This window comes from Notothenia rossii, assembly GCF_949606895.1.
Source record: "Notothenia rossii genome assembly, chromosome: 6".
In the NCBI taxonomy this organism is placed as follows: Eukaryota; Metazoa; Chordata; class Actinopteri; order Perciformes; family Nototheniidae; genus Notothenia; species Notothenia rossii.
In genome coordinates, this window is record NC_136909.1 from 54,208,478 (window position 1) to 54,232,725 (window position 24,248).

The following is a 24,248-nucleotide window of genomic DNA, read 5'->3' on the forward strand; positions in this document are numbered from 1 at the left end:
TATTTATTTCAAAGTGGGCCCATTTTAATAATATTTGTTTTTCCTTCAAATGTGCAGAGGACTCCCCAAGTGCTGTGTTTAATTTATTTTAAAGTAGGCCTGTGTATTATTTTTAATTATCCTTTTAGGAGTTCTTTGTTTCTTATTAGAGGTTAAAAGTGTTATATAATGTAATAAATAGCCTAATAAATGCAAAAAACTGTAGTTTTTGTCTGATATAACAATAAATACAACTGTATTAGCTATCAAGCTATGAAATATGTTTTGCGGCTCCAGACAAAAACATTTTTGGGAAAAAGGAGCAAAATGGCTCTTTTGGTCAAAAAGGTTGCAGACCCCTGCCCTAGTGTGTATAGTAATTGTAGTGTTTACCTGTAGTTAATATCCTCTGTTCCTGTATTAAGTGATGATCTCCTGCACACACAGACACAAACACATACAAAGCGTTATTTAGGTAAAACCTATGGGTAAAACACAGTCCACGGACAATATTTGAATGAAACCTTAAAAATACCACACTTTGAAAAAGAGCTGAAGCTGCAGTTAGCTTGATATGGTCGCTTAGCAATGCTAAGCCACGTCTGCCTCATTACAAGCATCCACAAAAGAGCTGCACGGCACGCGCTAAAAAAAATCTTGCGCGTCTGTCTCATTGCGCTCAAGGCTCAAACAGAGAAAAGAGCGGCACCGCACAAGCTAAAAAAAAAACTTGCGCGCCTCATTGCGCTCAAACATCTGCAAAAGAGCGGCGGATGCGCTAAAAAACCCTTGCATTTGTACGGCCCCTTATCCCTGCATTAAACGTTACCTAAATCAGTTAAATCGAATATTGTCATACAACACTGCATAAAACCTGATAGATCCAGCAGCTTTATTAATTTGCTCCAGTTGTTAACTTAAACTAAAACCGTAGCAAATAGGAGATACCTAACTTTGGCGGTGAAATAATTAAGATAAAGTAAAAAGAAAACTGTCAGCTCACCTATTAAAATGAGTTTGCTGTCATTACACAACTGGATGAAACACATGCATAAAACCTTAGAATATTCATAACATAAGCTATTAAATAGGAGATACCTAATTTCGGTTGTGAAATTATTAAGATAAAGTCAAACGAAAACTGTCAGCTCACCTATTAAAATTAGTTTGCTGTCATTACACGACTGGATGAAACACATGCATAAAAACCTGATAATACTCATAATCTATCAAGCGTACCGTACCTACCGTAGTGGTTGCAGCCTCTTTGCATCTGATTCTCCTTCTGTCTCTGTCAGTGTCATATGTCAAATCAACTGGAGAGCATCATATGACGCTAGTGACGGCCTGTCACTCTTGCCGGGAATGGGGGAGAAGCCATACTACTAAACTGTACACCGCTTCACACCGCTGTTATTGATCATTGGAGAGGAGGCAGACGTTTTTTTTTGTATTATAGCAGCTATCGGATTGAATCAATACATGGGCTGCACAGGTTGTCATGTCCGACTATCACAAGTAGAATCATGAAGAAAAATACGCCGGTAAAATGTGCCTGTAGAAAACGGCTTATGCCACAATAGGATAGCACCAAGTAGTCAAGATAGTCTGTTTAGCTTCAGTTGCTATGCTAACATCACCCATTTTCTACCAGAGAAACTTTCATGACAGCGTTGTGGAATTGGGGATATGTATCAGCTGCTTGTGTGACAGTCAGACACTGAATACTTTACAGCGGCCGCTGTCGGGAGAATAAACGGTCGGTAAATACCGCTGAAAAACATTAATACACAATGAACCATGGCACTCTGGAGAAAAGTATAAGGTTGGAGTAGTCGTTATTTAATTTAATCTGGCTTCGTATGATTAAAAGTAACACGATCATCGAGCCGAAGCAGTCCCTCACTGTTGTTGTTGTTGTTGTTGTTGTTGTTGTGAGCGCCGTTGATGAGAAAATCAGCGACGTAAACGGTGACGTCATTACGCAGCAGCGGAGATAGAAGAAAGACGTTCTGAAACGTCTTCTGAGTTTCTGCAGAAACCTAGTTGTGTGGAGCTGTTGCCAACTTGGCGACTTTCTCGTTAAATTCGGCGGTTTTCCGAACCCTCTATGGAATCAAATTAGGGTCAATAATATTCACAAATTATTTCACAGTCTGCAGTTGTATATCACCTGTTGTGCGCATGTGAAAAGATTTTGTGCATGTGTAAAAAAGTTTTGTGCACACAGATATAATTTGCTCGTGTAAAAACATGTTGCAGCTGTAGAAATATTTTGTGCGTGTGTGAAAAGTTTTTGCAGATATAATTTGCACGTGTAAAAAAGTTTTGCAGGTGTAGAAATATTTTGTGCAAGGATATTTACAACAGTGAGGTTTCACAAAGTCTGAGATACGGACACACAAATTTCCTATCTGTGTGTGCGAACCTGAAGTTACAAGCTACAAGCTGCTATTTACGAGTACGAATTTTGACCCTGTTTTTACGCCTGAGTATGCTAGCCAATCAGCACGTTGCCCACTGACTAGCCAATCGGGACGTAGCCCACTGACCATCCAATCATAGGACACAAGGTTCTAACGCGTTCGTTTTGCTGACCTGCGCCACTTGGAGCGTGCTTGCGGGAGTCAACATGGAGGAGCCCGAGGCGAACTCTTGTGGGACACAGGTGGGTTAATTACATGCTACCACGGAACATGCCACTACAGTTTTAATTAACTGACGTTACATCGTAATTAACTAAATATATCAAGACAGCTGTGCGTGCATCCCGGAGTTACTTAAATTGTATATTTAACGCTAGCTAGTTGATGTGGTCTTTGCTAATACTACTTTGTGCCACCCTCCTTTTTTGGGCTCAGTACTATCCCAACAAAGTATTTCCATTTACCTATTTATAAAACAACATGGTAAAGCAGTAAAATACAGCTCATCTTTAAAAACGCAAATGTCATTTATTTGATGTATTTCCACAACCTCTTGTTGTCTTTGAATGCAGCCTCTCCATCCCAACTCGAACAGCTGACAAAATTCTGGGTAGGGTGGGAAATCCCTACAGACACCTTGAAGGTCCGAGTTGTGAAGGGGGCGTACCTGAAGTCTTCCACATGTTTTGGCACATTGCATGTACCTGGGCACTTCCAAAACTATGAGGACTTTTCCAAGCATGTGGAGAGCTGCATTGCAACCTATGTTACAGGCTTTGGTCTAGTTTAGATACTGCTCATCAGTATGATTCTGTTGCAAAAAAAACATTGTTTCAGTGTTATGGAGCTTCTGCTTTTGTTCATTGGTGTAAAAAGGGATTTTGTCTTTGGTATTCTTTTACCTGAAAAGAGATCTCCATTTTAAGAATATCGACTCACAGAAACGAAACCTTTTGAGATTATTACTACTTCATTTGTTCCAGTGGTCAGCTCAAAATTGAACTTGAACATGACATTTTGTGACAGATACTATAACCTTTGCCTGGTACTCTTTTTGTACTGCATTTTGTTGGAAGGGCTGTTTGGATTGTGCCATATGTAGTTCTGGCACCTGGTTCAGGTAGTTGTAACCAATGGCATCATTCATTCTGTTAATAGAGTCAATATTTAGAAAATGGTCTATTACAGTACTTGTTATTGCTGATGTATTTACTTGAATCCTACAGCTCTTGTATCCAAAGATTCTAAGAAATAAACCATTGACCAGTGACTTTGGATGTTTGCTTCATTTCAATTTACCCACATTTTACATTTTTCACAACAATCAAAATGTGAATTATTATATTATATACCTTAAAATGTTCTGCGGCTAAAAAAGTAATTTCCATTCATAAACCACAGAACTGATCATTTGCTGTGTAAACATTTCCCCGGGGACTATTTTGAATGCAGGTTGAAGTCTCTGAAAATGATTTTTTCAAGTCGTAGCGGAATGAACAGAAGTCAATGTCAGGATGAAAGGTAGGGACATTATTGTGAGTTCTAAAATAGAACATTATACTACTACTGTAGTATCTTTCATGTAACAAGGAACTGCATTAGCTAGTGGAAAGCCATGTTATTCTAAGAGTAACATTTCAGGTTACTACAAATAAAGTAGGCCTCTAAAATTGAAATACATTTATTTTCCCTTTTCAAAATGAGAATATAACAGTCATGCCCTATATATATATATATATATATATATATATTCCATCATCCTCTACCCAACCACCCCCACAAAAGTACCACGTATCTCCAGATGTGTTGGTGTTGAATGTTTGTGATCAACTGAAGGATGAAGTGTTACTTAAATTCTTCTTCAGCTAAATAAACTCTTTAAAAAGCCTCTTGGATCAGCTTGAAAAGCCGTCGTCACAAAGCTGAAAACAGGCTGTTTTTCTGACTTTGTAGAGATACGTGGTTTTCACAGGACAGAGACAAAGATACAAACACATGATGATCTTATAGAATATGATGCATTGATGGAGATTAAACTAGCCAACAGGATATAAAGGATTTAAATGCAACTAATTACTGAATACTTCTTCCACTGCTGAAAGTTAGTATGCATTATGCCTTATGCTTCCTGACTTGATTCAAGGACACCCTCTATGTAGTGAACTACAGCACTATAGATGTCTGCCCCAAAACACAATGAAGGAGCAGTAGGATTAAAAAGTTGATTCAGTCCTTCCAGTTCTTCGATGCCCAGGCGAGATGCCAGTTCAGGAACCTGTACTCCAATTTGATCCATGTCTGCAATTTCCACATCTGGAAAATGGATCCCCTGAAATAAAAAAGTAATCGGGTTAGTTAAAAATAATTACATGGGATGACACCCTAAAACAGTGGTCAGGAACCTTTTCTAGAAATCATTTGGCTCCCAACAAATACAAATTCTAAATTACTAATACAGTCCATTATTTATTATTAAATTATTTCCACCCCACTGATTAAATTGTTGTTTTGTCAATCTTGACATGAACACTAAACTAGATTTCAATCACTTGACATGCATTACTGAACTGTAATTTATTAAGCCATTTATTTAGTTTAAATGTTATCCTTGTACAGACTAAATAGACTAGTGCACTGCATATTCATTGCAGTTTTCAGGTGTTAATTTACCAGTGAAAGAAGTCAGCATCTTTTTTTCCTGCAATATTCTTTTTGAGGCCTACAAATTCAAAGAAAAATAACAACAGTAGTTGTTTTCATTAGTTTTACATTTTTCGGATTGTGGCCTATGTCTTTGTATATCAACAAAACTATTCTATGCAACTGAAACTCAATGTTACATTGTGTTGCATAGCCCATTGTTGGCTTTGACACAAATTGTAATTCTGCTGTAGCCTGATTATGCATATGGTTATTGCTGTGTACTATTGGAAGATGCCTGGTAAAGTGAAACACAGTGGTCCTGGTAGGCTAAATTCCAGTTCCCGTGTGTTGCATTTTCATTATAATATTAAGAACAGTGTAAGGATTTTGTCAAATAAACATATAACCAAATACTAACATTGTTATGACTTCTAAAAGAAAGCAAGGTGTGCTAACATTGGCTTCCTCCACAATGGTGAATAAAACACAGAACTACAAAACAGTTTTTCCCCTTTACCTCGAAGTTGTCAGGAGGGCTGACAGGGCTCTGACTCTTCCCGATTTCCCACAGCTGGTTAGGAGTGAGGTTACGTTCTGTTTGGAGTGAATGGTTATTCCAGCCAACTGTGAATGTGTCAAGATCTTCCTGAATTCGGGGCAGAAAGACATACTGAGCACAGAAAAGGTGTGTGCAATTTGCTGGGTCGAGCAGGCCATCCTCCTCTAGGCTGTGGAGCAGATCGTAATAAATACTTGACACGACATTCCACACGTCACGCCACAGGCGCTCTATCCTGAAAGACAGTTGACAAAAATAAATGAATAAATGCAGTCCGTAAACAATTATCACACCTTTACGTTGCAAAAAATGCAAATAGTAACTCAATGGATTTTTCCCCATCCCTAATAACACTAATATGTACATTAATCTCAGCAACAACTTTTAGCACCATAATTAATGGCAGCACGTCACTATTAAGCGATACACTAGCAAAAGATATTTTGACCAAAGAAAGCTTTATGACAGAAGCTACAACCATACACTGATATTACCTTTGATTATTAACACTTTTCCCTGAGATGATGCTTCCCCTGCTGCACCCACGAACGTCAAACATATGTCTGGCAATGTCCACATTTTCCACACCTTGGTCTCCTCTGACCCTTGACATGTACAACCATACAGATACCATGTTAAGTAATTTGACAATGTGAAATTTGAATCTCTGTACTCTTAGAGCTGGCTGTATCTCCAGTTTTCTAAGTACAGCTATAGCCATTTAACAAGCTTCACTATTGGCTCCTGGCTAATCCCCCAGGGAACCAGCAGTTTTAAAGATTTTGTTACCACAGAAACAAGAGGTTTTAGTATGAGACTGAAACATTCTTTATGGGCACATCACTGGAAAGACCTACACATAATATTGGGAATATGTCATGAGGTCATGTAAAGTAATATAAACAAGGAATGAATAATCCAATCTCATTCTAAGGCCATCCCCATAAGTGTCATCACTGGTAAAGTGTTGTTTCAGAAATGACATATAGGGGGTGCTAGGGCTTCCTGGGCCTTTGCTTAATAGGCACTATATCCCCAACTATCAATTTACAACTTTTCTTGTAAAACTTAGTGAAAAATCTGTTGATCATGTAGGCCTATAGACCTTTTTGAAAAGCAGCCATTTTGACATAAAATAGTAGGGTAAACACAGGTGTTACCAGTGATACTAATTAATGTTCTGTTCCATTCAGATCAAACAGTCAGGGTGCTGCTATTGTGCATGTTGGCTCACTGGAAAGGCTCTACTGCACTAAATAGAATGGAACCTTATATCAACTTAATTAATTTAACCTGTATTTACCTGCTAGTTCATGTCAATACGGCTGCCGTGACAAAAGTCTACCTTATTTTTATAAAATGGCCTAGACTGATACAAATCAGTGTTCTTTTAACTGTATCAAGTGCACCTGACATTTTTCTTCATATTCACTATTTCCAATAATCCAATGTTTACATGTAAAAAAAAACACACACAAAACAAGAAATAGCCTGTTACCTGGATGGAAATCCGTGTTTGTCCACAGCCTCAAGGAAGAACTGCAGAGCTGTTGAAGCCTTGTTGTTATTGGCTACTTGTAGGTACATGATCTATGAGAGCATTTATAGAAAGGAAAAAGTAAGCACCACAGAAACACAGTACTCAAATAACCTATTAATGAATTAAATACTGACCCCATACTGTATGTGCGTGATAATTAACTTTAAAAAATGGCATTTAATATCAATTCACTTTTGGTCAATTGTAAAATAAACTCCAGGAAGCACTAACCTTTCTTGAAAATCCATCAATTCTACCAAATATTACCATACCATATCTGCAAAATAAAAAGGTATTAATTGCTTGATGTATCCACACCACATCTTGTCCCACCAAGTCCTTTGATGATTGAAATAATCTTCGTGTCCATCGCCAGACCCCTTTTTGTGGTGTTGTGCTGAATAACATGATGTGATCGGCGCCTACATAAGATGACCCGCACAATGTATAGTGAAATGTTTATCTTTGGCTACAATACTGCTTGTGTTTACATTATATAAAACAAAGCTGAGGAAGAGCATTTATTGTTATAAATATGTTATTTGTGTCCTAAATATTGCTGATTGGTCTTTTAAATGAATGAAGTAAGGCTAATTTTGGCCTGAACTCGAGCAGTGAGGCATGTGTTTCAGGTTAAAGCTTTTGAAGTTCTGCCCTTTTCATGCAAAAAAGTATAATGCATGGACTGTAGAGTATATGAAAAAAATATACAATTATATTTAAACAAATAAAATAATTAGATTGATAATAATAATAATAATAATATGATTGATTGATTTTTAAGAAAACATGAATCGCTCATCGTCTATTGCAGCGGGTTGTAAGGAGCATTTGTGTTGAGTAGGCCATACAGTTATTTATTATTGATTATGAAGATCGTATGGTTAGCCCACTTTACCGTTCCTTTTCTGTTCACTTATTTTCCAGCTGACGTGAACACAAGTCGGATTGGAAACTGAACCTTTTCGACCTTTGGCTAACTAACGTTACCTTCCTCTCCATATTAAATGCCCGGGGCATTATGTCAGGAAGCACCCGACAAAAGTGTTGCATTAATTTCTTTAACATTAACGTTACTCATTCAAACGGCACAACAACAACAAACGTTAATTTAGCCAACAGACTGTAGCTAGCTAAGACAATAGCAAAGACCACATCAACTAGCTAGCGTTAAATATAAAATATAAGTAACTCAGGGATGCACGCACAGCTGTCTTGATATATTTAGTTAATTACGATGTAACGTTAGTTAATTAAAACTGTAGTGGCATGTTCCGTGGTAGCATGTAATTAACCCACCTGTGTCCCACAAGAGTTCGCCTCGGGCTCCTCCATGTTGACTCCCGCAAGCACGCTCCAAGTGGCGCAGGTCAGCAAAACGAACGCGTTAGAACCTTGTGTCCTATGATTGGATGGTCAGTGGGCTACGTCCCGATTGGCTAGTCAGTGGGCAACGTGCTGATTGGCTAGCATACTCAGGCGTAAAAACAGGGTCAAAATTCGTACTCGTAAATAGCAGCTTGTAGCTTGTAACTTCAGGTTCGCACACACAGATAGGAAATTTGTGTGTCCGTATCTCAGACTTTGTGAAACCTCACTGTTGTAAATATCCTTGCACAAAATATTTCTACACCTGCAAAACTTTTTTACACGTGCAAATTATATCTGCAAAAACTTTTCACACACGCACAAAATATTTCTACAGCTGCAAAATGTTTTTACACGAGCAAATTATATCTGTGTGCACAAAACTTTTTTACACATGCACAAAATCTTTTCACATGCGCACAACAGGTGATATACAACTGCAGACTGTGAAATAATTTGTGAATATTATTGACCCTAATTTGATTCCATACCCTTTGCCCTCCCATAGTACTCACAGGCGCTCAGACAGTTGCCACTCGCAACAGCTTAGCTGCAGTCAGAGCAGAGAGGAGACAGCTACACCCTCCCGCGTCGAGACTGCAAATTAATTGCGCATGCGCCAACCGCCAAGCCGTCCTGGTTTTGAGCGGGATTTAAATGTAAATGTTTCTTCACTGTCACACTATATTAAATAACTGCCTTTGCCTCAGTCACTTAATCACCTCGTCCACTGTGTGTGTGCCTCTCAAGCTAATCATCCACGTAGGTCATCATGTCACAGTCTAAACTGTAATCACAAAAGTACAGAGAGGAGTGGGAATCAAACCCCGAGTTTAAACGATGGTTGAAGCCATTTATTGGAGATGACACACGGGCATACTGCCATAGACGTCGGAACTAGGGGTGCGGGGGGTGCGGCAGCCTCAGGAATCACAGGATTAGCCTACGTTAAAAAAATAAAAATAAAGATTCTGAATTTAAACTCAATTTGTCTGACTTACATGTATTTCTTAATACAGATCTTTTGATGTGATATGCACCCTGCCTGGCTCAATACAGCAGCCTGGCTGGCATGGCATAGCTGTTGCTATGCAGACTGCATCTGACAGCTCACTGTGACGTTGGCCTATGTGTAAAAAAAAAAAAAAAAAAGTAGCGGGAATTTTTTTTATGTTTGCTGTGTTCGCGGCTCTCATTTGTTTTTAGCATATGCATAGGCTACATGATTTGAGTTCAACTACGCCAGCTAGAACTAGCCTATGTCTCAAAAACGAATTTCAGATTTTTTTACAAATCCGCCTGACCCAGCTAAACGTCCGAGAGAGACACCTAGAGGCTGTGTGCCAGCAACCGGACAGCAGCAGCAGGCAGCCGAAGGGCCCGGCGGCCCTCGGCCTCGTCCTCCCTCCCCAGCGCCACCACCAGCACCCGGTGCTAGCCAAGAAGAGGCAATATCATGCAAACCACCACAGGATTACAATTTTCCTGCCAAGAAGTTGGGTGAGAACTTCACTCGTTCCTGCAAGGCCGCCTGGTTCAGAGAGTGGCCGTGGCTGGAATACATCGCGGTCAGTGATGGCATTGTGTGTGGTGTGTGCAGGTCAGCTGTCAAGCGCAAGTTGGTCGGGTCAGAACAAGCTGACAGTCCGTTTTTGAAAGATACGGGCTTTTCAAACTGGAGAAAAGCAAAGGAGAAAATCAGAGACCACGAGAAAACGCGCATTCATTTAGATGCGACTCAAAGATTGGCTGCATTGAAAACTACGCCAATTAATGCGCTTTTGTCTGAGGCTGCTGCTAAAGAACAAATAACAGCCCGGAAAATGCTGGAGCTCGTTTTCAGCAGCGTGAGATTCCTGGGGCGCCAGGGACTCCCTCTGAGAGGAGCTGCAAATCGGGATGGGGTGTTGTGGCAGCTAGTGGTCGAGAGGGTACGCGCTGATCCTGACCTGCAAAACTGGATGAAGAGGAGGGACAATTGGATGTCGGGCAGCATCCAGAATGAAGTTCTGGAGCTGTTTGCCCATGACATCCAGAGGAAAATCGGAGCCAAAGCATCCGAAAGTCCTTTTTTCGGCTTAACTGCTGATGGGACCACCGACGTCAGTGGAAAAGAACAGTTCTCATGCAGTATACAATTTGCAGATGACAATCTTGAAGTCCAGAATTTCTTTCTGGGCTTTTACAACGCTCCAGACACAACCGCCGAGATGCTTTTTCTGTGCATTAAAGATGTCCTTGTTCGGCTAAATCTGCCGCTGGAGAAGCTGAAAGGCTACTGTTTTGATGGAGCCAGCAACATGTCAGGGAGGTTCAAGGGAGTGCAGGCAAGATTAAAGGAAACATGTCCTGACTCCTTGTTTGTCCACTGCGCAAACCACTCTCTGGATTTAGTGTTGCAAGAAGTGGCAAAAGAAGTGCGCCTTGTTGCCGATACACTGAACTTTGTTCGGGAAGTCACAGTTGTGATTAATGATTCAGCAAAGAGAAAAACGTTATACCAGTCTCTTTTTGGATGTGGAGAAGTGATCAACCTGCTTGCCCTGTGCCCAACTCGGTGGTGCGTCAGAGTTGTGGCACTGTCACGGTTGCTGGCATGCTATGGAGAGATGCTGCAGACATTTAGGACCTTGGAGAGTGACAGGATTGTCAAGGGGGAGACGCGTGCCAAAGTGGCAGGATTGCTCAAAAAGGGCACCACTACGCGCACAGTCTTTGGTTTGTTTGCCTGCGTTACCATGTTTACGCCATGTGAATCCGTGGCTCGGTCACTGCAAGGCACCAAAGTCACAGCCCTTGGATCAATGGAAGCTGCCAAACTTCTTTGCCAGCGACTGAACACACTCAGACAAGATGACACCTTCGCTGACCTTGTGGCCAAGACCAAACAATACACAGAGCGCTACAACTTGAAGCCTCCTCATCCAGTGCGCACCAGCAAGACCCCAGCGCGTTTTCGCCATACAGCGGAGGAGGAGGAACGGGAGTTGGAGAACGAGGGTAAATAAATAGGCCTAAATAAATAAATAAATAATGCCAACAGTATTTTAAAATTAATCATAAAGCTCATCGGTCTGTAATGTTGAAAGAATGCAACAAATACGCACACAGAGCGTGCTCTCCAGCATTTGTGGACAGATTTGATCTATCCATAGAAAACTATATCATAGTTCATAATAATGTACTACATCCATGTACGCTTATTTGCGAAATTAGCCTGCAATTAATAATTCATTACAACGGTATCAACTGACTAAATAACGTATAGGCCTACTTTCATAACAAACCATATTCATAATTTGAATTTAAATTGAAAATTTAAGGTTGACCCACCCAGCTTAAATAGGCAGCCCATATGGAAACTATTTGTTGGTTGTTGTTTAACTGTTATATTTAACTATTAAAGAATATCCAAGCCTGTGGAAGAGGGAATTGTTTGAGGCCCTGGACTTGGTGCGCACAGAGGTGGAGCGGCGCTTTGACCAGGAAGGACTCCGCGTAGCTGCAGGGCGAGAGCAGGCAGTTCTACAGGCGGCCCAAGGGAAACGAGTGGATGTGGGTTCCCTGGAACTGACTTCCTTTTCAAGAGAGCAGCTAAGCCTTGAGCTGGACATCCTGAGCGACGTGTGTAGGGGGCGAGAAGTGAAAACCATTCAGGATGTATTGGCCATTCTGCACACCTTGCAGCCCCAATCCCGCTCCATGCTGTCGGAAGCGGAGAGGCTCATAAAGCTCTGTCTGGCTCTGCCCATTTCTGTCGCGGCATCCGAGCGCTCGTTCTCGGCGTTGCGCAGGTTGAAAACGTGGCTGCGCAATACTATTAAGCAGGAGAGACTCACTCATTTGGCCATTATGAATGCGCATAGCGACCTTCTCGATGAATGCGATGTCTCGACCCTGCTTAAAGAATTTATCAGCAGAACAACAGAGAGAAGGTCTACTTTTGGAACAGTTTAAAAGCCCTTACGAGCGCAAAGTAAACCGTTATTTTTCTGAATGTTCCATTAGGCCTATGTTCGTAAAGGCTGTATTATTCTGTTGATTTTCTGAATGCTGTAGGCCTATGTTATCGCCTATTAGGCTACAGTATGTTCCTTAATAAAGGCTTGATTAATTCATTAATTCATTTTGTTTCATACATTTTCGTAACAATTAAGATGCTGCGTGTGTTTATGTAGCCTATATCTGTTATGTATAGGCCTAGGCTATTAGGCCTACGTGTCGAGTTCGTTAATCATTGATAGTGTGAGTTTCCCCCCCGACCCTCCCAGCAAAAATCCCGCACCCCCCCCCCAGAAAATAGTTCCGACGTCCCTGCATACTGCCTTTATTTTAAGGGAGATTTCTACTACAAACTATTAAAACTACTTTCTACTTTTTCTAATGGAAACATTTCTGATCTACTGTCGTCTGGATTTACTCCTTGAACGTTTTTCTTTACTCCTCTCTCCCATGCTGTCCTACAGCCGCCAATACATGATATGCAAATTAGGCGATGACGTCATTTAGGGACTTCTGGTGATAGCCAATAGCTACTTTCCTTACTATGGAGTTGGCAATACTCCCATAAGGAGGGGTCTGAGCTCCTAGGAAGGCAGTGAAATCCATCATACATCTGTGGGGGTCGCTAATACATTACCAACAATCATTATTTTAATCACAAATAATGCATGTGTCAATGTAATGAGTATTATTTATGTTAAAGAGGTAAATAGGTTAAAAGAAAAATATGTTCTCCAAAAGAACTACGCATCGTATTCTCTCTTGAATGACAATATACCTGCACTTCACCAATAACCATAAATTATTGCGCAATCTATACCTGTGAGCGTGCTGTGCAAGCTGAGATGAAGTTTTATGACGTGTGCATAGTTGAACCTTTTCATAAGTTTGTAGCAAGTAGAGGGCTGCTGCTGCTGTGTGTGTGTGCTTGCAGTGGCTTGGAGCCTACCCTTATTTTCCCGCCTTTTTGTCAATATTTTGAAGAGCCACAGTTTTTGCCCGTAGGACAGGAGACCAACAGGCGCCTATCAATGATTGTCAACTGACAGCACAATGAGTCAAAGGACTAGCAGCAGCAGCATGATGATGATGTTAAATCTGTTGTTTTAGGAACACGGATGTAAATACATGGAATTCAATAAACATTGAATAGCATGCATGCAGTTTGTCTGTGCCTTTTCCTTCATGTTGTCCTGGCATATAGTCTCCCCCATGGTTTGCTGTGCTTCCTGGGGATGCTCCAAGCGCTCAGAGAAAGGAGTATGAATGTACGGTTTCCCCACTGACACAGAGAAGAGGAAAGAATGGCTGGCTCAAGTCAGCAGGAGCAATTTAACTATCACAAAAGACAACAACAGCAACACAATATGTGAGGTAATCATATTTTTCACAAAACAAAGACCACACCATTGGGAAGCTTAACGTATGTTTAATCAAAATCAGGAACAGGGAGAGGCTTGCAGAACTCTGGGAGGTGAGACTCAGTGGTGAGGGTCTCATTGCAGGTCTTCAGGCTCCATTGAATCCCCCTGGGGTTCTTTTGCTGAGAGAGGGAGACAGGAGAAATGGTTAGATACATCTAGCAACCTATAGGATGGGAAATTGCTGACCTATTTTAAACTTACCTTGTGTTTTCACTCTCACTTAAGTCCCTCTCCCTTTGCCATCAATCCAAAACCAGCTGCAACATAATACAGACAGTATGTATCACAAAAATAGCTCTCTTCCTTATTATTGTGTAACGTTAACTATAATATACTAGCTTGAACTCCAAAATGAATATCCTCATTTCACCATCTCCACCCACTACAATCACACGCCCCAATGTTATATTTAACTCATATTTAACTCCCTCCACCCCGGATAAAAGCACGTTAAGAAGCCCCTTTTCTCTCATTCCAAAACGTTGGACAAAATGACATTAAGAGAACGGAATTTACAATTAAAAGGCTGCATGGTTAACATGTTTTGCTAACTTTATCCGGTATCCTAGCCTAATCTGTTATCGTTCCCTAAATCTATAATTTAGAGGGGGATAATCCTCCAACATGCTTTAACTCACATGTTAATTTGATTCAGATGTGTTGATCCACAATATAAATCTTTAAACGTCTTACCTTTAAAAGTCCATCACAAACGGTCTATTATGCTGCAACTCTACTGCGCTGATAGTCTTGCCGCTAACTTCCGGGAACTATTGAGAGGCTCCACGATCCGCCATTGCTGTAAAAAAATTGTCCATTGGAGTGAACAGAGATGTTGCAACTCTTCTACTATAGGGCTCTGCCCAAACCTAATCGGGGACGTCCATCAAGTCAAACCTTTAGTCACTAGTATAGTTTTCAGCCCACTGCTCCTACTAGGATGGGTTAAATGCAGAGAACAAATGTCACTGTGTGTGCTGTGTGCTCTGCATGTGTGACCATTAAAGAGGGTTTCGTCCCTCCCAATTATATTCTATTCTATATCAATCTATAGCCTGCCCCCCTAACTTTTGTGTCCCTAAAACTGTACTTGTAGAAACAAACCTACACTATGTCCACAAGCTTCTCAAGCAATGAAACAAGCAGTACATTAATTAAAAGTTAATCATTTTAAATATCATGTTAGGCCCGTTAAAAACGCAGCTACAGCCCTGCATTAAACTGCGGAGCGGCGTTCACACAGCTGCAGAGAGGGAGCGAGGCAGCAAACTGTCCCAGCACCTGAAGGTGGACCAGCACCTGGAGGTGGATCAGATTCCCCTGGGAGCATTTCCCCTTCCACTAGTTTTGTTTTTACCAAAGACGAGAGCTTGAAACTAAATATCAATAAAACGCTCCTGTTTGAATCGATAGCGTTTAACAGACGGTCGCTGTTTGGGGCGTTACGTTACAAAATACTACACAGACAGCGCTAACTGGGAGATCGATCACTTTTATTTGCTAAACTATGCAGTAGGCCTACTATTAAATCCACGTAAATTACACATCACAGCAATGAGGCCAGATAAATTAAACCAGGATACATCCTTTGCCGTCAAACACAGCTGCCTGTGTGCGTTTGATAAATACTTTCTGATGTTATATTTATTATATGCTACTTATCAGCTACATGGCCCTAACGTGTAAAAATATATAAAAGCATTTGTACCAGTGCTTTTCGCAAGTAGACTCTTGCAGGCCAGAGTAGCTGGAGTGATTCAACAACAACAAAAATACATATCTGAGAAGTGATCAGGACGAACAGAAAGAGGAAAAGGAAAAGAGAGATGAAGAGACCAGGAGGGTCAGAGCAGGAGGAAGCCAAGAGGAGATGAAGACATTAGTGAAGAAGAAGAAATGTATGTGAGGAATAAAGATTAAGTGTCAGAAAGAGGGGCAGAGGCAGGGATCAGGAGGCAGATGAGACTCCAGCTGGACCACATGGTATGTTTTTATTCTCCTTGCATATTCCATTACAGCAGCACAATCTAGCAGCTCTAAGTATTGACACATATTGATTGAAATGTGTTGCTGCACAGGTCAACTTTTGCTTTCTTAAGAGATGGGTGATGTCATTTGTGTACTTAATTATAACTAAGGAACTTTACTGTACTTACAGTAAACAGAATTATAGGGTATCATGAGTACTTCCTGCTGTTTTATGCTATATTTTAGTTTGTTTGTCTGACCACCTTGTTTCTCTTTTGCATTAACACTTGTGTTAGGGCATGATTTAACAATAAATAGGTTAAACAGTATAAAATACCACGTACCGTCCGCCCTCCCATGCCACCCTGGCATGACCTCTTGCCCCCCCTTTGCCACCCCATGTAAAATGTTCTAGAAACGCCACTGAGTATCCCTAATTTTAATTTTGTGTAAAAGTATCTCCACAATTACACTGAACACAAGCAAAGGAAAGGTAAGCTTATAGGCTAGTCCAAATCACCAGTGCAGCTAGTTAACGATGCTAACTTCGCCTACCAGTTAGCACAGGTGGGAATTATGTGGAAAACAATTAGGATTTGCCGTTTTAAAAGCAGCTCAACAATTAAACTTAACATGATTAAAGTGTAGGCAAGCCTGTATTGGACAAAACACATCACCAGTGAAGTTAGAATACATAATGAGGGAATATGTTGTGGAGGTACGGTGTTCATCCCTTAGCTAGCAAAAGTATGCTAGCTGACCATTTTAATGATAGCTACATGCTACCAATAGCTTACAATGCATATGAATGTAGCCTACATTTACAACAAGCAAATGATGCTAATATTGGCTACCAGTTAGCAACATTTGAAAACGTGTGAAAAGGATTAAGTAACACTAATTTTAAAGTGTAAAAGTATCCCCATAATTACACTGAGCATGAGCAAAGAAGAGGTAAGCCTATAGGCTAGTCCAAATCACCAGTGCAGCTAGCATGTAGTCCTAATGTATTCATGCTAATGTAGCGCAAGCTACAATGCTGGGAGGGGTTTGCACAAGTATTATAGCTGACCATGATAATGATAGCTACATGCTATCAATAGCTTACAATGCATAGGAATGTACATTTACTTAGTTAATATGATGCTAACATCGCCTACCAGTTAGCACAGGTGGGAATTATGTGGAAAACAATTAGGATTTGCCATTTTAAAAGCAGCTCAACAATTAAACTTAACATGATTAAAGTGTAGACAAGCCTGTGTTGGACAAACCACATCACCAGTGAAGTTAGAATACATGATGAGGGAATATGTTGTGGAGGTATGGTGTTCATCCCTTAGCTAGCAAAAGTATGCTAGCTGACCATGATAATGATAGCTACATGCTACCAATAGCTTACAATGCATATCAATGTACAGTGCATGACATTAAGGATTTTGGGAGATCGCCCTGTGGGCCATCTAAGCTAATTTACAGATGGCCCTGAGCCCAATAGAGATTGCCCTGAAAAATGCGCGCGGACGAAATGGCACGAAGGGTTTGGGGGGCCTCCCCCTAGAAAATTTAGATTTTTGCAGGTCTTAGATGCTGTCTGGTGCATTCTCTAGACTGAATTATAAGATGAACCACCACAATATTATATTGTACAATTTCAATTTTATTCTTCATTTCACTTGTTTGTTTGTGTTAGCTCGCTTGCATGCCCTGCATAGCTATAAGAAATACTTAAGTTGTTGGTGAAGACTAGGGATGCACCGAATATTCGGCCACCGAAAATTATCGGCCGAAAATTGTTAAAAAGGCCCTTTCGGCCGAAAGGGTTTTAGCACCGGAAAAAAAAATATATAACCGAATGTCCGAGAACAGGGTTACGTTGATCATACTCCGCATATTTGTCCGGGTGTTTTGATTTCAAGTGGTGGAGTAATCCCGAAGTGGTGAAAGTCTTTGCAGTTACACCCCCTCGAGAAATGTCAGCTGAACACGTTTTACAAATCGCAATCCGCGCCTCTCACTCTGATATTTTTGAAATATCTCCAAGCGGCAGACATGTTGGCTGTGAGCCAGCCTCGAGCATGGTCGCGCGCCGTGCTTGTCGCCGCGTTTTGATTACGTCATCACAACAACACGTTAGGTTATGTTAGAAATTAAAATCAATGTTTTAATGGGGAAATGTAGTTTAAACATGCCGTCAGTTTTAATGCTCTTTTATACTGAAAAACCAGAAATTCTTGTGCACAAGCAGTTAAGCTTTTATTCTGAAAATCCTTCATCTCCGGTTAGCATTTAGCATGTGGCTAATATACGATTTCCTGAAGAGGTGAATTTAGTAGCGAAATGATATGGAGTGGTGCAAACCGAAGCCTACTGATTTAACACTACAACTATAGATGTCGAGATACTACCATGCTGAATATTAAATGAAGGTACAGTTTATTTGAATACATTGTTTACAGACGAGAGTAGCATGTGACAACATCCGGAATGACCGGAAACCAAACGAGCCGAGAAGTATTGTTTAGAGTATTGATTACAGCGTTTAGAATGTGTTAAATGAAAAGTGATGAAAGAGAATATGAGGAGAAACGGTGTGTTAAGCATATATTGAATGTGAAAAGAACCTATCCTCTGTTTAAATGCAATAACGGACATTGGAGACGAGGCGAGCCGGCTGGCGGGGAGGAGCCAGCACACCATATATAAACCACCGGAGGAGAGATCCACGCTCTTGGCTTCCCTATCGAGGAGCGGATCACAGCTGTTTGTCTGACTGAACAATATTCTGTCTGTAACACTACCGCGCCTTTTTTAATTAAAGTACCCAATTGAACTTTCACAGAGACTCCATTTAGTCTCCTATTTTAAAGCTTCTCTCCTGGTCGGGAGAATAACGAACACAGTTAACAATCTGGTGAGTTCCCTGACGTGATCTCGCTGACCGAGGAGAGAAAACCAACCGGCTGTTTTCTGGAGACGCTTGCAGCCATTCGACACACAAGAGCTCAAATCAATCGGTAAGAAGATGCCTGTTATGACAAAGATTCTTCACTAGTTAAACTAGGCAAAGTTAGATTTGTGTGTTTGATGGCAGCCGGCTGATCCTGAAAATAGCTGTGCATTTTAATGTTAAAACAACCCAAATTCATAAAATAATCACTCTAAAACCACGAGGCGTTGTTTTGTCACAAGCAGGGTGAGTTCACACTTTCTTTTGTTCCATTAACCCTGCATGCTATTAACCACGTGTGGGTGTTGAATTTTAAATATATAGTGTGTGGACATTGTACTTCGGATAGGTGCCTTGCTGCTTTCACATGGGTGTCTCTTGTTACGTTAATAGTTATTTAGCCTATGACGTAAGGGTATATAGCCCATTTAACGACTTTTTGTTAAGATCTGGAGACATAGCGAATCGGTTAAGGGCCGAGAAAGTGAAAAGTAGCGGGGCATAGTGAATCAGTTAAGGGCTAAGACCGAAGTCAGTGAAGAAAGTCCTTTTCAAGAAAGGCTTGGTTAAGGTCTAGGCCTTTATCAGTGGTTAAAACTGTTCTGTTTAAAAAAAGATATTGCGGGTGGGTTACGGTAATCGGAGTTACAGCAGCAGTGCAGTAATAAGACGACGGTCTATTATCAGTGGCTGATAGGTCTCCATATTAGTCCCAGTTTGGCGTGTCCAAATAGCAACAGTTAACCATAGTCGACTATAAAGTCAAATATTACGTGAACAGGTTTATAGCTAGTGCGTAAGGGTTCCTAACTTTAAGTGATGATATCAATAAGATAAAGCCCATAGTCGACTATAAAGTCAAATATTACGTGAACAGGTTTATAGCTAGTGCGTAAGGGTTCCTAACTTTAAGTGATGATATCAATAAGATAAAGCCCATTTTTTCATAGTAAACTAGATAGAAATGTGGTTATTTTAAACTAAGTGTTGTTTTGGCTTGTATTTCAGGGTTTATGATACCACACCAGTGGTTTACTTTGTTACTGTTCGTTTAAAGATCACCTAGCCATTGTTTAAACTCCCACCCGGGAGCCGCATGGACAAATCTCTTTGTCTACAGGTCAGAGTGCGAAATAATCGGGTGCCATCTTGTTTACACCCCACATGTGGAAAAACAAAGACAGGGCAATCGCCATTTCGTGAAATGCTAATTCAAAGCACTCCTTTCTTTGTTCTTATGCAGCTGGTTTCACTCCAATGAGGCATTTTCCTGACCTCCATCTTGTGAAGAACGAATAATACTTCTTGTCACAGTTGGAACTAGAAGGCTGAATCAATTTTTGGATATTAGAGAGAAGGATTGTTGTATTTCCAAAGATTTGAAGTATTGCTGCGCAAATGTGTTTTGGCCGTTTTTGAAGTATTGCTTCTTTGCAAATGTGTTTTGGCGGTTATGTGTTGTGTTGTTTAACCATAGTGTAAATTCCTATTTTAAAGATATTTTTGAGGAAACTAAGTTTCTCCTTGTTAAAAACGAGTCAGTTTTGAAACAGCTATTCCCTAGTGGATTAAGCTGGAATTTAAAATAGCGCACTCTGGTGGTAGTACAGAATTATTACCCAAATAGCAGAAACACCATAACATTGTGAATTTGAACCAAATTCACATTTCAAAGTCAAAACTAAACTGTACACTGTACAATTTTTATTTTTAACAATTTAAAATTTGCACAAATTTTTATTTTTTAAACAATTTAGAATTTGCACAAATTTTTATTTTTTAATTTACTTTAATAATATAAAAAATTAAAAAAAAAAAAAAAAAAAACCTGATTTAAAGTTAAGATCGGATGACATAGGATATTAAAATCAGGAACAAAGGTGCTAGTCGGAGGATTAGTGCTTCAATCCTTGATAAACTTCATAATTTCATTCGAATAAGAAGAGAACATGTCACTTAAAGACACTAAGTTGAGACCAGACGCAGAACCATGCACAACTGCAGTTATTAAGGAAAGGGTAAAAATCAGATCAGATGCTACAACAGTTCCAAATCTTAGATGGAAGACATGGACCCAATATAAGAAACTGTTGGAACAGTGGCAAACGAGAGGACTGCTTCCAGCAGATAATCAGCCTGAACCAACGAAAGCCCATAGAAAAGCAGTAATTGACCATGAAAATGGAGAATACCTGCGAGAACAACAAGCATGGATCAAAGCCGGACAACCCTCTTGGTATGGACCTGAAAACATTGCTATGAACAGAGCTGAAAAAAGAAAAGCTATGGTTGCAAGTCTGGTATTCCATCTGGAAGATGCCAGCCAAGGATTGACAAACAGCTTACATGTGGTAGAACTCAGCAGAAGAATGGAAGAGGAGACCAACAGAAGAATGGAAGAACTCAGCAGAAGAATGGAAAAGGAACTCAACAGAAGAATGGAAAAGGAACTCAACAGAGGAATGGAAGAGAGACGAAAGGCAGTTGAAGCCCATAATGACATTATTGCCGAAAGACAAAGGGAGGTGTCCGATAGGGTCGCTTGTCTCAAACCAGTGAAGAAGTCAACAAGAACCCAGCTGAACTAGAGAGTGACTGTTAGCGGGAGAACAGTGACGGAGCGACGGAGACTGGCCCAACATTTTCCAGCCAGTACATAAATGGACCCCGTCAGAAGACCGGGGCTGTGTTTAAAGGGGAACTTCACTTATTCTTAGCCAGAAGTGTAGTTTTTAATCAAACAATTATGTGATTTATGGAGTCAGATTACATTTTTCTCAAACACAATTTTATAATCGGTCTGAAGTATCTGTTTTAAGGCATGAGCCGCAGATTAAATAACATAACACTGATTGAGAGCTTGGATGAAGAAGTTGTAGGGTTTTTACAACAGTTTCAAGAATCAGTCTTTATTTATTTATTCTTGAGTAACTTTACTGATTTATAGTGTAGTGCGTAAGGCAATATCTCATTTGAGTGAGGGGCACCAGCCCTTCATGCAGGTCACTCTCTGTGAGAATAGTTCATATTTTCCCTCCAGTTTGGGGAAATATTATTTTATCATATGGTAGTTCAGCAGTGTCAACCAATCCTCTAATCCTAGAGTTATCGAGACGCATTAGCGACACCAGAGGTATTGTTTTTCGCAGCAACGATGATGCATAATACCATTACAAAAGCCATCATTGAAACAAGTAAACTATTAGAAGTGCTAATTGCTGATTTTTTTTATAGTGAATATGCATTTATACCATCAGAAAACCATAAATCATACGATATTTTTGTACCCCTTGTGGGTACACGGAGAAGTTATATTTCTTTAATGCAACGTTATGGGTTTTACATGTCCTGTTCAGAATAGGGTAATCATTGCAATATTAATTGAGCATTTTATGCTCAAAGGAGGGAGTGTCATGATTATACAGATATGTTGATTTCAGTGACGTTGTAGTTAATAAATAATAACATGTAGTCAACAAGAGGTATGCCGAAGCTCGGGCCTTCTCCAAGGAGGGAGTGGTCCAGTTTGAGATATTAGACAAATAGAAGTGGATGAATATGTCAGAACTCTGAGTAATATTATGCAAGTTTTGTCTACACAGGCTAGGAAAACTACAGAGATACCAGAAGAGACACCAGAAGAGACTCCTGTTCGGCAAGGTGATTGGGTGAGGGTGAAAGTTCACAAAAGACAGTGGCTGATCCCCGGTGGACGGAAGCGTGAAAGGTTGTAACAAACTTCACACGCGCTCCGGTTTAAAGGTAAAGAAAAAGGAGCAAATTGACACCACCTCACACATTGTCACCCTTCACTGGCAACTTCCAGAACATTATTGGGAGTTAGGACTGATTTGGCAGAGCTGGAACAAAACAATAAATAGAAATAAGATAAAGATAGAAACAGCTCAAAAGACAAATTGTCTATAGATTTTTATAGATTGTACATTAATGTGAAAACCTATTTTTTTGTTTTACATCTGAAAAAGAGTCCAATTTTTTGTATGTTATTTTTGGACTCGTTATTTAAATTCTGTAACGGACACAACCAGGGATAAAATAGAGATGATGACGAGAACAAAGCCAAACCAATTGTGGGGTCCCCTAGGGATAAGAGTACACAGGCTACTAACCCAAAAGTACAGCTTTGTACGTACAAACTCTATGAACAAAATTTCCCAGCAGACAGTGGCGACATTGCAGATATGTCCAGTCACCAAAGTTACTTATGTTCTAAATAACAGTGAGATTTAAAGTGATGGAGAAAATATGGAGACGTTCCTTTATAGTGTGTGAAATATGTGGTGCTTGAAGCATCTAGGTATTTAAATGTATGGAAGAAAGTGGTTTCCTGAAAGTTAATTGGAGTAAACATGTTACAGTGGGTGAAAACAATGTTTAGGGATTTGGTACAATTATTAGAAAACATTAACTGGGCTTAGATGACATTTAACATCAAAGAAAGATAGTATGGTTAAGAAAAAGGAGTGGGAAAGATTGGATTTATTTTACCTCAGTGTGTTAACTATAGATAATGCGTCCCGAGATCTCTCTCTCTCTCTCTCCGCCTGTCAGAACGCTACGACCCCAACTTCCAAGCAGACAAAAGACCTCACCACGGAAGACTCCTCCTCCTCCATCGAACAGACAGAAAAGCAGAGCTGAACCAACAATGACAAGACTTTATCCTGAACCATCTCCACCTGAGGCATCCAGAACTACAGGTGACATAAAAAGGCACACTCTCATCGGTCCCCCACAGGACACGAAGTTCCAAGCTGAGCCACAAGATTTGGACACAAGAGCAGAGTGTGGGACATGAGAGCGGAATACGCCCTCCATGCAACAAAGTAGAGACTAAAGGAGGAGATGAAAAGCAAAGCAAATGGGACACTGAAAAGAGTTACAGCGGAAGGGTCCAAGCGCAGATGGACTGAGGAGAAGGTGGACGGAGAATAGGACAGGACGGAGGAGTTGGCATGGTCCGGCAGAACGTGAGGGTCGTGGCTTGACAACCAGAGGGGGAGAGAAGGAAAACGGGAGTGAGTGAGTTTACACATAAACACACTTCTTCACCAACGAGAAATACGTAAAGAAAAAGATTTATTAGCCATGAATTAATCAATTGGTGAATTTATAAAGAAAAAAGAGGAAACTATTAAATAACCCTAAAAACACACTGAGGGTAGAACATATTATTCAATCTTTTCATCATATGAACAAATTATTCTTTAAGAGTTTTTTTATTCATGTGTGAATTTGGGGAAGATTGAATTTGTTACAGTATAGACCTACAGTTTAAAGGGATGGTTTTAGTAACCACTCTATAAAAGCAGACAAATCTTTATTTGTATGGAAAATGTTAAAGGTAGAGCTAGTACCAAGCCAAAGA

General features: G+C 40.3%; 2 protein-coding genes and 1 long non-coding RNA gene across 6 annotated transcripts in view; 2 read left to right on the top strand and 1 right to left on the bottom strand.

Moving 5' to 3' along the window:
• LOC307042772 (inactive pancreatic lipase-related protein 1-like) overlaps window positions 1-24,248 on the top strand; it is a 64,529-nt gene that overhangs the window by 20,204 nt on the left and 20,077 nt on the right. The window lies entirely within an intron of this gene.
• On the top strand, window positions 2,095-3,675 carry LOC307042776. Its single transcript, XR_013809240.1, has 2 exons — window positions 2,095-2,647; window positions 2,978-3,675. It is a non-coding gene; the product is annotated as an uncharacterized lncRNA (long non-coding RNA).
• On the bottom strand, window positions 3,677-8,985 carry LOC307042773 (uncharacterized protein). Of its 4 annotated transcripts, XM_079686859.1 has the most exons (6): window positions 8,447-8,985; window positions 7,379-7,424; window positions 7,106-7,197; window positions 6,102-6,212; window positions 5,566-5,842; window positions 3,677-4,734 (listed from the first exon to the last, which is right to left on the bottom strand). In XM_079686859.1, the coding sequence occupies exons 2-6, from the start codon at window positions 7,415-7,417 to the stop codon at window positions 4,525-4,527; spliced, it is 729 nt and encodes a 242-aa protein (XP_079542985.1). In that variant the 5' UTR covers window positions 7,418-7,424; window positions 8,447-8,985; the 3' UTR covers window positions 3,677-4,524. The 4 variants fall into 4 exon arrangements, with proteins under 4 accessions (XP_079542985.1, XP_079542986.1, XP_079542987.1 ...); XM_079686860.1 differs by lacking the exon at window positions 7,379-7,424; XM_079686861.1 differs by lacking the exon at window positions 6,102-6,212.